The sequence below is a fragment of the Podarcis tiliguerta genome, assembly GCF_965153285.1.
Source record: "Podarcis tiliguerta genome assembly, chromosome: 7".
In the NCBI taxonomy this organism is placed as follows: Eukaryota; Metazoa; Chordata; class Lepidosauria; order Squamata; family Lacertidae; genus Podarcis; species Podarcis tiliguerta.
In genome coordinates, this window is record NC_139540.1 from 13,536,874 (window position 1) to 13,554,864 (window position 17,991).

Sequence of the window (17,991 nt, forward strand, 5' to 3'; positions counted from 1 at the left end):
TTCCGTGCACTGCTCTGGTTCGCCAGAAGCGGCTTAGTCACGCTGGCCACATGACCCGGAAGTTGTACGCCGGCTCCCTCGGCCAATAAAGCGAGATGAGCGCTGCAACCCCAGAGTCAGTCACGACGGGACCTAAGGGGTCCCTTAACCTTTACCTTAATTCCTACATAGGGAATATGAGAATACCAGACTATCTATTTATCTATATGTATACACACAAATCCCTTTCATGGAACACTGCCTTGTTGTGGCAAAGGGGCTTGAATAACTCAGAGAAGCTATGAGCTATGCCTTACAGGGCCACCCAAGACGGACAGATCATAGCCGAGAGTTTAGACTAAATGTGATTCACCTGGAGAAGGAACGGGCAAAACACTCCAGTATTTTGCCATGAAAACTCCACGGACATAAAAAGAGAGAAGCTTTGAGAAGAAGGTGAGAGTTTCCAAGGCATTCTCTGGTTCATGGGATCAGAGAGTGGAACATGACTGAGACAACTAAATAACAAATATACACACATACACACCAGACCCTTCAAGCCCCCTTATTTTCCAGGGACAGTCCCAGATTTACAGAAGCCGTCCCGGTTTCTGATTTGATCCTGGAATGTCTGGTTTTCCTAAGGATATCCCTATTTTCATCAGGGAAATGTTGGAGGGTAAGGAGTTATGGGCTGCCAAGCCAAGGAGATAAGTAGCTATACACCCTGAAGTCATCTGAAGGCAGCCCTGTAAAGAGAAGCATTTTAATGTGTAATTTTTTATTCTGTTTATATATACATATATATGTTGGAAGCTGCCCAGAGTGGCTGGGCAACCCAGTCAGACAGATGGAGTATACATAAATTTATTTTTTTTAAAAAAATGGAATAGGACATACATATTTTCATTGGAAAAATGTTGGGTGGTATGCATACAGTGTTATGCATATATTATGTTATGTTCATAGCTGCCAACTTTTCCCTTTTCTTGCGAGGAATCCTATTTGGAATAAGGAAATTTTCCTTAAAAAAGGGAAACATTGACAGCTATGGTTATGTTATATGTATATGTTAAGTCTAATTACCTGAAATATTTTTTTAACGCTTTTTTATTGAGTTAATGAAATCTGAGGAAAAGATTTCATTGCATTTTCCTTCGGGAAGCGTTTTTACAAATACTATTTACAGTATTGCAGAAACTCCTTAGGAGGTTTGGCACTGCAGAGACGGGCCCCGGAGCTCCACGGACCAGCGCGCGACCCTAAGGCGGCGCTAGAGAGGCAGCGAGAGAGCGCCTTAACCCTTCCCCGCCCGCTCTTTCCCCTCTTCGCCCAATCAGCGGCCGAGGCCCGGGCATTCTGCGCTCGTGACGCGCCTTCCCGGGGAAGCAAGGTTCCAAAGGCTCTGCGCCGAGGCTCGAGCCGACGCTGGAGCGCGCGCCTGGGTGCAGCCTTGCCGCGGTGTGGGGAGCACAGCCAGGGGAGAGAAAGAGCCCGGTCGTCGTCGGAGGCAGGGAGGCTGGGTGGATTTTTATTTTTATTTTTAATTTTTTTGCAAGCCGAGGAATCGGCATTCGGGGGGGGGGGAAGGGGGCTTTTCTTTGTTTTGATTCGCTACCTGCCGCAGATTCCGACCTTTATTATTATTATTATTTGCGTTTAATCCAAAACGCAGCAGCTCTGGTGCCTGTGAATACGAGCGCCGGTGTTCCCTTCCCTCTCTTTCTATTGATGCATTCAATGCAATAAATAGGTGTTGTTTTTTTTTAGGCGGGGTTGTTTAATTCTGAATTTCGCAGGGTTTTTGAACGGCGTTTACTTTTTTTAAAAAAAGCAGATTTAGTGGTTTTCTTTAAAAAAACACATTTTTCTTTTTTGCATTCCCCCCCCCCCGCAAAATCGGGTCTGCAGCTGTTCCAAGAGTACTTGCTTGCGAGGGAGGGGGTCTGTTGTCGGAGGCAGCTGAGTGAAGCCTCCTTTGCTGCAGCCGAGGCATTTTGCAAGCCGCCAGCTGCCCGGCGCTGCTTCTCTCCCCAGCCTCCATCGCGCAACCTACCTACTTGTTGTGTGTGGGGGGCATGAGCAAGAATGGAGAACGATGGACCTTGTTGCTATCTTTGTGTGCGGGGGATAGAGATGTCTTGATTTCGTCCAGCCGTGGGACTTTTTTCTCCAGGGCAGGGTTGCTATAGGCGCTGCAAGAGACAAACCGAATAACATTGGTGGGCAGCGTTAGAGAAAGCTCAGAAGCGAAAGAGAAGTGGCTCGGCTGCCTTTGAGATTGAAGTCTTTATTTTTATTTTATTTTCAGAGAAATCTCTGATTTTGACTGCTCCCTCCCCGAAGGGTAGGAATTGAATTAAGTAGGGGTGGGTCGCGTGTGTGCATTTTTATTTTTTATTTTTTGGGGGGCTTGCGAAACCGCAGCAGTTTCTTCGGCGTCCTCCTTGATCCGGGCGAGGAAAAAATGGAGGCTGTGATAGAAAAGGAATGTAGCGCGCTCGGAGGACTCTTCCAGACCACCATCAGTGACATGAAGGTAAGGGAGCCTCGAGCATCGGGGGGCGCAAGGTGCAACCCCCCACCCCCCCTATAAAAGCCCCGCCACGTTTGACAAATCCCTCGCCTGAGCATTGCTGCTCCCTTGCATTGCATCCATTGCCACCTGCATTGAAAAACAGGGTGGTTGTGGAAGGGGAGCTTGCCTCCGCGAGGACACCCCCTTCCATGCAGATGGAGGAGCCCTGCCTAGTATTGACAGCATCGCCCCCCCCCCCTCCAAAAAACGAATTGCTGCTTGCTTTTACTATGGAGGCAGGAAAAACGCTCTGCAAGACGCTGAGTTGTGCATTGCTAGCCTCCTTTTCTGAGATTTCCCAGAGTCCCCTGGGAATTCTTCTAATTAAGACGAAATGGAACCATTTAATTACAATAATAATGCTGGAAAAGAGACGGAGCCTTGCGCTGTGCGGAGCCCCAAACTGCACAGCGGAAAGCCTCCCCAAGGTGGGGTTCAAATGCCAATGGGGAGCATATGTGTATATACTGTGATGATGATAAACTGGGACCATTAATGCTCCCTTTGTTGAGTTCTGCACCTTTTCTCCAGTGCTGCGTGTTCTGAAGGCCCAGGGGAGGTTATCAGGCAGATATGGTTCACAGAACACCATGGTGTGCTGTTATTTATCCCTTCTGCTTGGAAAAGGAGAAAGAGGGTTTTAGCTTTGAATATTGGGTGTTTGGGAGAAACTGCAAAAAGGCCGTACCAGCTCAATGTGTCTCTCCTAATCTCCCAGAGGCATTTAGCAGCTGTCAGGAAACAAGAGTGGTAGATCAGGTGGATCTCGGTGTGATCCATTAAATGAGGCCCGAAGTTCAATAAGGCAGCAGTTTTCTGTATTTGGTGTTTCATATAGCCGTTTTGTGTATATAACGCCAGGAGACTTTCTAACCGTCTTGTTATTTTTACACTAGTGGAAACAAGATTCTTAGCCTCTTAGCAGGCTGGTAAAGAAATATGCTGCCTTCTGCCACGAGGACTGGCAAAGGAGGATTATATCTTTCCCATCTCTCCTCCAAGTCTGCTGCTTTTCCAGTGCTGGCCGGAGGGAAGGCGTTGTGTTTTCTTTGTACCACTAGCAAGCAATATTCTGTTTTTTTCTTGCAGCAAAGCTTATGGTCAAGATCTGTGTGTATAATATAAATTCCAAAATGGGAAGGGTTGTAACTCTGTGGTTTGAGCGTGCACATTCTCTCTGGAAGGGGGCCCAGATTCAATTCTCCACTTCACAGGATCTCTTGGGTAGGGTGGCTGGAATGGATCCCATGTCTGTCCCTTTGCAGAACTGCTGCCTGTCAGAATTGACACTGCTGGGCTAGATGGGCACTTGGGGAGCAGCCCTGTAGCCAGATCTTCCAGAATGAGCCGGTTAGGATCCAGCAGATCTCTGGGTGAGCTGGGAGTGTCCATTGCGAACTCTCTAACTATCATATCAGCCAGAGATAGGCCCATGTGTCTCCCTCGTCGTGGCGGATCTGAAAAGGGGGCATTTTGGAGGGGGCGGCTGCTGCGGGCAGGACCAGAGGGAGGACTTGGGTAGGATCCTACGCCTGCTCAGCTCAGTCATGTGGCCTGGCATGAGATAACCCAACAACGGGGTGGTGTACCTCAAAACACTGTCTTATAAAAGCTTGTCTTAACCTCTGCCATGCTTAGGCCAGCCATAGCCCCACCAAGTTTGAGCCTGGTGTAACTTCACTCCAGCTTAATTTACACCAGCCTGCTTTACGTCCATGTTTGCGCTTGTCCCATGTTTCCTAGGCGTGGATCCGAGAAGATTTTCTCTTGCTCCACCGCATTCCACGGGAAAAACGCCGTTTATCGCTGGATTGGAACAAGTGTAAATCAGGGGTTCTGCGGATTGACTTTCTTCCTATCCCAACAGTGGGTTTCCCCGGGGAATGCTGTGGGGCGAGAGGAAATCCTCTTGGACCCATGCCTAGGAGGCCTGGGACCAGCGGATGAAGATGGTGGGATAAGCGGAAGTGTGGATGAGAGTTCGGTAAGATTGTTTTATGTGTGTGCCTGTGCATGATTGCGCCTATTCAGTGGAATATGATGCTCGCTTTGATGCACACATCTCTGAGGCTCACAACATTTTCTCCTCCAGTGTTTGAACCTCTGGTCTCTGTTGTTGTTGTTGTTGTTGACGCAAGTAATCTCTAGTCACTTCAGCCATGTTGGTGCCCATGTTGGTGGGCGAGGTTGTTCCTGGAGAAGATTGCAGCATTCTCTTTCAGAGGAGGGCAGAACGTCTTTTTGAAATTCAGCTGGCGGTGTTGTTTTGTGCGCTCTCAGATATATATGCACAAGAGGCTTCGCTGGATCTTTTAATAGCATGCAGTTTCCCCATCCCCTTCCCTCCAAAGAAATGGGGAAGGAAGAGTACTTAAATCTGAAAGACTTGAGATTTGGGGAGTGGTAGGAGGGCACGAGGAACTATCAATGAAGGTTTTCTGACCCAGAAATAGTGCTTCAGGTTAAGAACTTAAGCCAATGCGTTGGGCTGAGGCTTGCTCCTTTCTTTCCTTAAAATAATAATAATAATACAGTGGTACCTCGGGTTACATACACTTCAGGTTACATACGCTTCAGGTTACAGACTCCGCTAACCCAGAAATAGTGCTTCAGATTAAGAACTTTGCTTCAGGATAAGAACAGAAATCGTGCTCCGGTGGCAGCAGGAGGCCCCATTAGCTAAAGTGGTGCTTCAGGTTAAGAACAGTTTCAGGTTAAGAACAGACCTCCGGAACGAATTAAGTTCTTAACCCGAGGTACCACCGCATATTAAAAGTGAAGCTTGTTTAGATGTGGGTGGGAGGAGGGTTGTGCGTCAACTTCGTCATAATGAACTCTTTTGTGATGTGATTGGGTTCCCGATCTTCCTTTGCCGAGTCTCTCGGGAGGGAAGGAACAGGGGTCCGAAACAAAACCTGCAATCATTTTCATCAAGTCCACTTCAGCAGTGGGAATATTTTAGCAGATGTTTTCTTCCGCCAGATGGAATGTTGATGTGAATTGTTAGAAGCAGGGGCGGGCGGGCGGCCTCTATCCTTCAGTTCTCCAACAGGAAGCAGATAAACCTTGAAAAACTGTGCCGGCCTGATACCTGCAGCTGAAAGAGTGCTCATCTGGAACACACCAAAGCTTCATGGGACTGGGAAAAGCTGCAGCTGTGTTTTAAAGGAAGTGATCCTTCCTTTGGAGTAGTGGAAACAAGATTTTTTTATAGTGAACACTGCAGAGCAACATGGAGGAGAAAGGAGTGCGGAATCCGTCAATTTTGCATTTTACCGGGTTCTGTGAGCCAAAACTTTGCTGACAAATGCAAGAGGGAGGTGTGTTTTAAGCTGTTAACAGCAAACACAAAGAAGAGCGCTGTAGCATCTTAAAAGGCTAACAGATTTGTTGTGGCTTATGCCTTTGTGGCTTGGAGCTGGGGATTTGTCAATTTCATTTTCTTGGGAGTTCCTCATTTTTCACCTCTTCAGTTCTCCACATTAGCACATGTGTTTGCAGATACATATTTTTTAAGTCCTCATGAAAATGCACCAGCATTTTAGTGTGAATTTCTCCTGGTGTATGCAATTTTGCCGAATACTTACTTTTGCAGAGCAGTTTTCCCCAATACAGTGGTACCTCGGGTTACATACGCTTCAGGTTACATACACTTCAGGTTACAGACTCCGCTAACCCAGAAATAATGCTTCAGGTTAAGAACTTTGCTTCAGGATGAGAACAGAAATCGTGCTCTGGCGGCAGCAGGAGGCCCCATAGGCTAAAGTGGTGCTTCAGGTTAAGAACAGTTTCAGGTTAAGTACGGACCTCTGGAACGAATTAAGTACTTAACCTGAGGTACCACTGTACTATGCATTTTCTATGGTGTTTTCACTAACATATGCAGTTATAGGTACAATTTCCTCTAGCATTTGCATTTTTTGTATGTTACTTAGCTGGAAAACAGCATTGCAGAATTAGGAGAAGTGAAAATTTGAAGATTCAGTTTCCTTATTGTTCCAGAAAGTGCAAATTTGGTAGGTTCATCTTCACATGCATATTTAACCAGGTTTCTCCTGCATGCCTGGAGCCCACTTCATCAGATAACTGAACTTGTTTGACTCAACTTGCTGCATCCAAAGTCCGTGCCTGACCCCCTAAATGAAAGTTGCTGCTGTTAATCAATGCCAGTTTAAGCTGTAATCCTTTGCACACATGAGAATTAAGTGCTGTTGAATTCAGTGGGGCTTCCTTCTAAGTATATGTATCACTAGACCGGGTTGATTTCACTTTTCATATAACAGCTTCTTTTTACAAAAGCTTGCAAATAGGAACATGTTTTGAACATGCATACAGATAGCCAGAGAGGGACGCGGGTGGCGCTGTGGGTTAAACCACAGAGCTTAGGACATGCCGATCAGAAGGTCGGCGGTTCGAATCCCCGCGACGGGGTGAGCTCCCGTTGCTCGGTCCCAGCTCCTGCCAACTTAGCAGTTCAAAAGCACGTCGAAGTGCAAGTAGATAAATAGGTACTGCTCCGGCAGGAAGGTAAACGGTGTTTCCGTGCGCTGCTCTGGTTCGCCAGAAGCGGCTTAGTCATGCTGGCCACATGACCCGGAAGCTGTACGCTGGCTCCCTCGGCCAATAAAATGAGATGAGCGCCGCAACCCCAGAATCGGCCACGACTGGACCTAATGGTCAGGGGTCCCTTTACCTTTACAGATAGCCAACCAGGGTTGTTTAAGCAAAATTGTAAAAGTATCGCTAAGATTGCCGTCCCGTTTAGGCCAGAGTAAACCCCTTGAAAACAGTGGGGGCTAAATATCCCCAAAAATAGTGGATTTAAAACACTTGGAAACTTTTGTTGTGGAATGAAAGAAGCAAAAATGCATCCTACCCTAAGAGTCAAAGGAAGGCAACATAATCAAAAGATGCAGACTTTAAAAAAAGTTTTCTTAAAAATCCAGCCTATAAACATTTTGTCTTATCGGTAGATAACTGGAGGAGTGGAGTTTAACTTGTAAAAAATACACCTGGGAAATAGGCCTGCAATTGCTCTTGCAAATTCAACTTAAGGGAAGGTTTTAAAATCATTGCTATTGCTAGCACCCATATAAATATTTCCGTGTTTAGCAGATGTCCTGGAGGGAAGATCACGTGTTCCCGTTTTTATTTGCTGGCTTTTAAAGGGAGCTTAATTGGTTTTCTGCACCCTTGGACTGTGTGTACTCCTTTTTCCTTTTGATTATCTGGATTGTGGGCCCCCATCCAAACCCACAGCAAAGAGGTTTTCCTTCCCCCAAAGCACATCCATTTAGCACAGTCTTGTTGTGTTCCCGCAGTGGGGGGAGCAGGGGCGCTGTAGAGACATATGGGGCGTAGTTCTAAACATGTTAAGAGAATTTTGGTTTTGTGGGGACGAAGTTCCGGATGACAAATTTAGAAACCCCCAAATAAGTTACAGGATTACACGCCTCGGGTGTTGGCCGTGGGTGTATCTCCGGCTTCTGGTTCAGCTGCAGGCTTTGAAGCAAGGGCAAATCCTATTGAACAGCTCGTCCTTTTTTTTCCACGGTTCTTGGACACGGTTTTCAAATTGCTCCAGTTTATCCGCCACCTGTTTGCTTCTTGGGAAATAATGGGCAACTTTGCTTTTGTGCAATCGACGTTTCCAACCCATGTGTCAAGAGAGTCCCGAACAGCTTGAAATGCCCATTTGTTGCAATGGCATGTTGAGTCGGGACATTAAGGATCTCAAGATCCTAAAAAAAAAAAGGGGGGGGGGGCTTGACGTTGTTAACCTGTCACTCCCAAGTCGGAACATTGATTTGCTAATCTCAGAAAACCCCTTGTGTTTTCCCAGATGCCACTGTCCACCAGCTGTCCAAAGCACCGGCCTTCTGTGGCTGCTTTTGACGCTAAATCTTAAACGTCACCAAATTGCAATTTCAGACATAAGCAAGGGTGGTAGTAGGTCTGTGTTCTGCACCTTAATTCCCTCCTCCCCTGAAATAGTGACATCTGTTGTTCTGTATGCAGGTGTGATATTAAAAGGGGGGGAGACAAAACCAAGGAGATCCCCCCCCCCGCAAAAAAACCAGCCTTTCCCGGTCTGGTTCCCTTCTGCTGTTTTGGACTACAACTCCCATCAGCCCCCGTCAGTGTTAGCTGGGGCTGATGGGAGTTGTAGTCCAGAACGATAGAAGGGAACCAGCCCGCCTTGAAACAAAGTCTGGAAGCCGTAGTTCTCCTTTTAATGGGCTTGGTACGATTTAAACGCAGTAGTCCTTTTCATTTTAAATTACAGTGGTACCTTGGGTTACATACGCTTCAGGTTACATACACTTCAGGTTACAGACTCCGCTAACCCAGAAATAGTACCTCGGGTAAAGAACTTTGCTTCAGGATGAGAACAGAAATCGTGCTCCGGCGGCAGCAGGAGGCCCCATTAGCTAAAGTGGTGCTTCAGGTTAAGAACAGTTTCACGTTAAGAACAGACCTCCGGAACGAATTAAGTACTTAACCCGAGGTACCACTGTGGATACAAACAGGATCCGTTCCGGAGCCCCGTTCACGTCCAGAAGCAAACGTAACTAGTGACGGCCTGTCTGCGCATGCGTCGCTTTTGGGCATGCGCGTGACGTCATTTTGAGCGTCTGCACGAGCGGTGAAACCCGGAAGTAACCCGCTCCGTTACTTCCAGGTTGCCGCGGAGGGCAACTCAAACGCGCTCAGCATGAAGCATATTCAACCCGAGGTATGACCGTAGAGGTTAGCTGTTTTTTTCCTGGGGAGTTGTGATGGCTGCGCATTCTCCTAGGCTCCGGGGCAGCTATTTTTTACTTCATTTATTTCACAAACATTTCTATACTGCTTGATTGTTTAAAAAAAACAAAAACACCTCAAAACGCACCTTTGGATACCAGTTTTGGGGAACAAGAGCAGGAGAGGGGCTATTATTCTCCTCATGCCAAAATTCCTTTCCCAGAGGAATTTTGTTGTGGAATCGGGCTACCTTTCTTCTGATCCAGCAGGGCTCTTCTTCTTGTTCTTCTGCCTGCTAATAATAATAATAAAAAGGTAAAGGTACCCCTGCCCGTACGGGCCAGTCTTGACAGACTCTAGGGTTGTGCGCCCATCTCACTCAAGAGGCCGGGGGCCAGCGCTGTCCGCAGACACTTCCGGGTCCACGTGGCCAGCGTGACAAGCTGCATCTGGCGAGCCAGCACAGTGGACGGAAACGCCGTTTACCTTCCCGCTGGTAAGCGGTCCCTATTTATCTACTTGCACCCGAGAGTGCTTTCGAACTGCTAGGTTGGCAGGCGCTGGGACCGAACAACGGGAGCGCACCCCGCTGCGGGGATTCGAACCGCCGACCTTTCGATCGGCAAGCCCTAGACGCTGAGGCTTTTACCCACAGCGCCACCCGCATCCCAATAATAATAATAATAATAATAATAATAACAACAACAATTAATAATTGAAAGGTAGAAGTTCCTGGAGAATCCCAGCCCACAGGAAGCGAAGTTTCGGTAGATGGCGTCAAGGGTGGCGCATGACTGACGGATGTCCGTCAGGCTCCCTGGTGGGTCCATGCACAGGGAGTTGTGTGTGTGTGTGTGTGTGTGTGTGCTTATTTGTGAAATGGAGCAAAGAACTGCTCCTTTTTTCTTTTTGCGAAGTTGACATTGGCTCCGAGTAAGGAAAGCCCGTCATTTGCAAAAATCACTGAACAGGGGAAGTTAGCTGCTTGATGTGCTGTAACAATCCTTTTGTTTAGTAGGCGTTTTCCGCTCTCCCAAAGGATGTTTAAAGGGCGGAGAGATGATTTTAAGACGAAGGTGTGGCTGCTAATCCAGGATAAGGCTCTGATAAGCATAGGTTTGCGAGCGTATTTTGTAAGGATGAATGAGCCAGGCAGAGAAACCCACACTCCGCTGAATTGCGTGTGGGCGAAAGAGCAGTTTAAAAGTGTGTTGGCAACAAGTCATTTGCTTAAAACCATTTTGGGGGAGGACCCCAGAATTGCAGTAGTGCTGACTCTGTCCTGAGTGTTTGTGGCATCATACTCGCTCTTAAATACTGTGGTACCTCGGAAGTCGAACGGAATCCGTTCTGGAACTCTGTTCGACTTCTAAAAGTTCGGAAACCAAGGCGTGGCTTCTGATTGGCTGCAGGAAGCTCCTGCAGCCAATCCGAAGCTGCGTCAGACGTTTGGGTTCCAAAAAACATTGGCAAACCGGAACACTCACTTACGGGTTTGCGGCGTTCAGGAGCCAAAATGTTCGACTTGCAAGGTGTTCAGTATCCAGGGTACAACTATATTGTGTTCCTATCTAGAGATGCTTGCAGTTCTGGTGCATGTAGCTAGACCATATGGCTATTGAGAGGGGAGTGGGCCAGTAACAATGGAAGTGTGTTTCTTCCAGGGTTGGAGAGTTACAGCACCTGCTGTGGCTGTAGAGACCAATATGGGAGAGAGACATGTTTTGTTGCAGCTGGGGCAGATGAAGGCATCCGGAGTTGGCCACAGGTGAATCTTGTGCCAGAATTGGAACCTTGATGAGTGGGTTTTTGTTTTCCTTGTGCTGTACTGCTAACCGGCCTTTGCCCATGCTGGTTGCAATGGTATGGAGCCTCTCTGCCTCTTGCCCAGTGCGCAGTGGAATGTGAATCGTGCGCTTAGGTTGTCTCTGAGCATTGAAAGTTTTCACGAATACGAAGTGGAACTAGAGCAAGTATTCTGCATGTGTATTTATCCACTCTGCAGTTCCTTCCTTTCCCCCCTCCTCTCTCTCTCTCACCCCCTTCCACATGCTTTTTAAGTAGAAGATATTTTTGCCAGCGCATTGTGTTGAGCCAAAATACAGCTGATTGTTCACTTGTTTGAAGACCAACTGGTCGTCTTTGCTCGGCTGTTCTTTGCCATTACAAACAGCTGCACTGTGTTCCTTCTCGGACTTGCAAAGAGGGGAGGTGGGGGAAGAAAGAAAGAAAGAAAAACCCCTCCTGATTTTTATCCTCTGATCTTGAGTGTTGATCTTGGAAACAATCAACCCAGCAGCTGTCAGCACATTGGGGTTTCTTTAAACCTATGGCAGGACTGTGTAAATGGGTAGCTATTTTTAGATTTTAAAGCAGTTGCTCTGAAGGTGGGAGGCAGGCTCCCTAAGGAGGGGGAGACGGCTTCAAGGGGCTGATCTCCACCCCCCACCCCTTCACACACTCTTATTGGCCATTTGCTTGATCCAGGAGTGTTGCCTTGTGTTCATCCTTAGAGGTATGGACCAGCGAGGCAGCTGTTGGGGAACTTTTTACCCCTCCTTAAAGTCTTTGCTCTGATACCTTTTGAAGGCAGCGCTTAAAAGAATATGTCACCATGCTCAAGTCTGGGAGACAAAATCCTTTTGCTACCTGGCACATGAATTGAGCTGTGTGATGCTGATGGTCTGCAAAAGGGACAAAGGGAACAGGAAAGGCAGAGAACACAATAATCCGTAAGTTTTCCCCGCTGGTTACCTGGAGGTCACCTTGACTGCAAGGAAAGTGGTTAACTGCAAGCCATTTTTGTTTTATTTTTCTCAGCCAATGGCTTGCTGAGTCTCCCATTGAATCTCTCTCTTCCAGGTCTCTCTCCTATCTGCTGCTGTTGTAGTACCTGCAGTTTCCCCTTTAGCTGACCATGTCTGCTACGGCCCTGTTTCCAACCACCCTGTTTTCTTAGAATGAAGCAGCTCTGTGACTCTCCTCCAGGTAACCAGGTGTTTCCCCAATTGAGCTTACATGTGCCCAGCCGCCCGAGTGCTGCTTTTTGATGGGACTTGTCATCCAAAACAGTTGGAGGCTGCCAGGGTCCCATCTGCACTATATGTTTACGATATCTTTATTGTCATTGTCCCATGCAGAACAATGAAATTGAAACACTACATAAAACATTCAAAAACCCCTTAAAAACTCTGAAACCCCATTTTAAAATACACTATACTATAGAGACCACTTATGCCACGTTTAGAAGCAGAATTGCAGTTGCGTAGAAACTGTTTCTCAGGCGGCTAGTCCTAGTCTTTATAACCCTGTACCTTCTTCCAGAAGGCAGAAGCTGAAAGAGATAATTTCCGGGGTGCGCACTATCCTGCGCTATCTCTGCCGCTTTCTTATGGCACCTGACAGCATAGATGCTGCTCTAAACATCTATGGCTTCTCCCAAAGAATGCTGGGAAGTGTAGTTTGCTAACAGCACTGAGGGTTGTTGGGAGACCAGTACAGTCATACCTTGAGTTGAATGTGCTTCAGGTTGAGCGCATTCAAGTTGTGCTCAGCGGCAACCCGGAAGTAACAGAGCCTGTTACTTCCGGGTTTTGCCGCTCGTGCATGTGCAGACGCTCAAAACGACGTCACGCGCATGCGCGGAAGCGGCGAAATGCGGCAGACACGACGTATTGTGTCTTGCGTTCTGTTTGGGATGCGAATGGGGCTCCGGAACGGATCCCGTTCGCATCCCGAGGTACCACTGTATTTCTCTCAAAGAACCATACTTCCAGAGTTGGGTTAACAGTTGGTCTCTCTTCCCAAGGAATTATGGGAATTCTAGCTCTGTGAGGGGAATTGGGGCCTCCTAGCAATTTTCAGCACCCTTATCAAACCACAGTTCCCATGATTCTTTGCAGGAGACTGGCATGAGCATCCTGCAACTGTACAGTGCAGATTGGACCCCAGCTGGGCGAAGACTGCCGTGAAATTAGGGTGGAGGCCTTCTGCATCCCTGGAGCTGAGCTGTTGAGTTTGCGCAATCTGACTCGGCTCCTAGAACCAGTCAAGCCCTCAAGATGGCTTCATTGCAAGGGTCATGCAATGGGGAGATGGTGTAAAAGGGAGGAGCAAATGAGCAGTTTACCCATTGCTTAGTACCTGTGTGCAAGAGTCTGACAGCAGACCTATGAAGCTGCCTTAGACCATTAGACATCGTCAGTATAGGACCTCCCTACTGCAGACTTGCAGGAGCAGACCCTGGTCTCATTCTTGGCCCTGAAATCCTTTTAACTTTGAGATTTTGGGGGTTGCCTGCAGCTTTCCTTAGGTGACGCATGTGCTGTGGGCCCTTCCATTTGCCACATGCCTTACGCTCAGTGTCGTGAGAGCACATGGCATCAGAACATAGGAGCCGTGGTGAGTGGCAGGTGTGCAGCGCAGGTGGCAGATCAAGGGGTGGTCTGGCACACCCAACAATGAGAACCCAGAGCACGCATGACACAGCCTTGGAAAGTCACATTGTCATTCGGGAGCCTGTTTGGGCAGTGCTGTTTTAAAAGCTTCCCCCTCTTTCCAGTCGGGCATGACGCCACAGGTATCGCAGAAAGGTTTTGCGGCGTCGTAGCTCAGCAGGAAATTTGTGCATCGCCGCGGAACAACATTACCAGCTGAGTCAATGTTTAAGGACGAAATGTGTGTATAATTGTGCACAGAATCCCATTTAATACAGAACATGCGTTCTTCAGTTCGCTCCTTCTTCAACTCATTTCTTAGGACGTGGTGCTTTGGAGTAATAAAACCAACAGTGCAGAATAGGCTTGTGTATATATATATATATTAAAAAATCCTATCTGTTCGTTGCAAGTTGGCTGTTGCACAACGATAGAAACATTTTGGGCATTTGACCAGTTGGAAAATTGAACTGAGTGTTCAGATATTAATGAAATAACGGTCTAGCCATTTTAAATTATTCACTTTATTGCTAGAACCACCCAGTTGGCTTTTCTCGACTTTCCATTATTTAGGCTGCAGTCCTGTGCACACATACCAGGGGTGTAAGTTGCATTGAACACAGCAAGGTTTACTTCTGAGTTAATTATGTATAGAATTGCACCATTAGTGTCTTGCTCACAGCAGTATTCGGGTTTTTAAAATACCTCCGACTGTTTCTTTATGTTATTTCCACAGCAATTCCTTTTCTAGACCCGTCTAATCCCAACAGGAGCTTCACAGAGCAGACAACCAGATTATAGGGCAGAGAACTTCCTGGTTTCTGCCGCCAACAAGGTATCTTCATGGGCATTCCTAGGACATGGCTATTGCAGCTGATGTCTGCTTTGTGTTCATGTTCTATGGTTGCCTTCCATTACAGCAGGTGGCTGGTGGGACAGGAGAGCTTTGCTGTGCTCCAAGCTCCTTGTTAGCAAACGACACCACCATGAATTAAAAGCAGTAAGCGGACACCTGCCTAGTGACTTTCTTGGCTGCAATGGAACATCTGGCGATTCACTGATGGCCAGTTAACCAAGACAGTGAATGCAGCTATCTTTTGGTCCACGTAATCTTGCCTTCAACTTGCCACTTGGAACCTGTACTTTGGGTCACTTGAGTGGTTGTCCCCACGACTGCTGCACTTGAAGAGTCTTCTCTTGGACATATGAGGGTTCCATGTGAGATTTGATTCTTAAAGAAGGTCACAAGCAGTTCCTCCAGAGCCACAGCCCAGTGTAAAACGTAAAGGGACCCCTGACCATTAGGTCCAGTCGTGGCCGACTCGGGTTGCGGCGCTCATCTCATTTATCGGCCGAGGGAGCCGGCGTACAGCTTCCGGGTCATGTGGCCAGCATTACTAAGCCGCTTCTGGCGAACCAGAGCAGCTCATAGAAACGCCGTTTACCTTCCCACTGGAGCGGTACCTATTTATCTACTTGCACTTTGGCGTGCTTTCGAACTGCTAGGTGGGCAGGAGCAGGGACCAAGCAAAGGGAGCTCACCCCGTCGCGAGGATTCGAACCGCTGACCTGATCGGCAAGTCCTAGGCTCTGTGGTTTAACCCACAGCGCCACCCACGTCCCTTACAACCCAGTGTACAACCCACTTAGTATGCAGAAGGTCCTAAGTTCCTAAGTTCAATTGCTGGTGGCTTTGAGAAAGCTAGGACTACAATCCGCCAGCGTATCTGGGACGTAGAACTACAATGCCACATGAGCAAAATGATCAAACATCCAGCAATAAGGGACCATGGGAGAGGTTTCTCTCCAGCTAACTATCTGTCAGGTCTACAGATACCCAAATACAGACGGTCTTTTACCCTTGCCAGATTTAACATTCTCCCTTCTGCCTTACTTCAGGGCAGATTTGAGGGTAAACCATACACAACACGGGTCTGTTCTTGTGGCTCGTTGGAAGTTGAAACTGCTTCACATGTACTATTACGTTGTCGTCTTTATGAGGATATATGTTTGACTTTTATTACACCTGTTTTGCAAAAGTTTAGGAAAGAATCGGAATACCATAGTCTAAAATTACTGCTAGAGGACAAGAAGCCCAAGGCTACATTAAATGTAGCTAAATTCTGTGCGTCTGCAATCAATCGCAGAAAGCAAGTGGTATCCCATAACGCCCAATCCCCTAAATGTTAATTATAGGGGGCACATTAACAATTAATTTTAATTTTTATATTTAAATCCTTGTTATTGTCATACTGTCCCTTGTATTTCTGATATTTTTTATGATTTGTGATATTGTGTGTGTTGAAGCTGGTCTGTGACCGTATTAATAAATTCATTCATTCATTCATTCATTCATTCAATTGCTGGTGTCTCCAGGTTGGGCTGGGTCTCTGCCTGACACCTTGGAGAGCTTCTCCCTGCCAGAGTAGTCATTTCTGAGCTAGGTGGATCACTGGTCAGTTTAACGCCGTTCCTTGTGTGTTTTTTGGGGGGTAATTTTTAGGTGATGCACTCTTCTCTGAGATTGTCCCAGTTGGCTGTGGGATCTTTATTTACACCCAACCTTTCTTCCAGCATCGAACTCATGGTGGTATACACCAGGCAATTTCTTACCCAGACACTGACTAAACTCACACTTGCTTAGCAAGGTAGCTGCATTGTATATCCCTCAGACCATGGCTTATGCCGTCCGTTGGCAAGGTTAAGTGGAAAGGATGCACCTTGGATTTTCTGAAAACAGGTGTTTGATGAGTATAGTTGGGGTTGGGGCATCAGAAATGACTTTCTCATAGCTCTTGCATCCAGCAGAAACTAGGTACAGTGGTACCTCGGGTTAAGTACTTAATTCGTTCCGGAGGTCCATTCTTAACCTGAAACTGATCTTCACCTGAAGCACCACTTTAGCTAATGTGGCCTCCTCCTGCTGCCTCCGTGCCGCCGGAGCACGATTTCTGTTCTCATCCTGAAGTTCTTAACCCGAGGTACTATTTCTGGGTTAGCGGAGTCTGTAACCTGAAGTGTATGTAACCTGAAGCGTATGTAACCCAAGGTATAATGTACTTGAGCTGAAATTCAAATTTTTTTCAGGCACCCAACCCTGTGCATGTTTACTCAGAAGCAACTGTGCTCTGTGGGGCTTATTCCGAACATTAAGAATACAGCTTAAATTTAGGATATGTATCTTTCTCAAATTACTCTCTCTGTGTTTTCAGCTCTGGTATCTCCCTGGAAAAGGCAGGTGCGATTTTCGCACTGAACTGCTCATCTGAGAGAAAGGAACATAGTGTTTTGCAAGGGTTGTGGGTTGTGTGCTCAGAGCTGCAGATCTTTCTACAGATTGGGCAGGGGAACGCTGTGGCGTTTGCCCTTTGTAGCTGCGGACCTCTGGCTTGCCAACTGGCCTTTCCCCTTATTGACTGAAATGTTTGTGCAACAGATGTCACTCTGGTTCAGTGAACCATCCTGTTGTCCACTGGAGCGGAGCATACCCTGACATGTCACTGGTCAAGGTTCCTTCATTGGACATCATTCAGGTTATGCTGGCGATGGGCCCATGAGTTTCAGTTTTGTGCAGCAGAATTTCGAATCTGAAATTCTGGATAATAAAGCTGGAAACTGAATCCTGGAAGTTTTGCTGCAAATAACAAACGAATGCCCCAAAAGGGCATGTGTGGATGGTACAAAGAGTGAGGATGGTACAAAGAGAAGCATTGCTAATTAGCCAGATCTTAACGATCTAGGCTTGTGCCATTTGGTTACTTGCCTGACTTGGAGGATGCAAAGTCAAAAAATAAATAAACTCACTGGATTTGATCACATGCATGCTAGTGAAGACCTTGTATGCTGGAGTGCATATGGGTGTGAATGGAACCACATGCACTTCTTAAAAGGGGGTTCATGGCCATAAATGGTGCTGTTTTGCAGGATGCACATTCGTTGAGATGATACGTTGATATTGCAGCTGCTGCAGAGAGTTAGCCAGCTGAGGGTGGAGTCTCAGTCTCTTTCCTCCTTCGGTTGTGTACCACCTGCTAGCTTTGCTGCGAGGGTGTGATGCTCTGTCGACAGCCCAATGGGACAGAGGAGTCTTAGTAGACCACAGGCTTAAGACAAGTCCACAGTGCGATACAGCAGCTAGTAAAAGCTAATGCTATTCTAGGCTGCATCAACAGAAGTATAGTGTCCCGAGTAATAGTTCCACTGTGTTCCGCCTTGGTCAAACCACACCTGGAATACTGTGTCCAGTTCTGGACC

General features: G+C 47.1%; 1 protein-coding gene across 16 annotated transcripts in view; it reads left to right on the plus strand.

Moving 5' to 3' along the window:
* Positions 1–1,345: 1,345 nt before the first annotated feature.
* MTSS1 (MTSS I-BAR domain containing 1) overlaps positions 1,346–17,991 on the plus strand; it is a 155,416-nt gene continuing 138,770 nt past the window's right edge. For 4 of the 16 annotated variants that reach the window (XM_083450525.1, XM_083450526.1, XM_083450533.1 and 1 more), the window contains exon 1: positions 1,375–2,518. In XM_083450525.1, coding sequence (XP_083306651.1) covers positions 2,447–2,518 — 72 coding nt within the window. In that variant the 5' untranslated portion in view covers positions 1,375–2,446. Of the gene's footprint in view, positions 2,519–17,991 lie in introns of all 16 variants that reach the window. The other 12 variants (XM_083450534.1, XM_083450528.1, XM_083450535.1 and 9 more) reach the window with 7 other exon arrangements.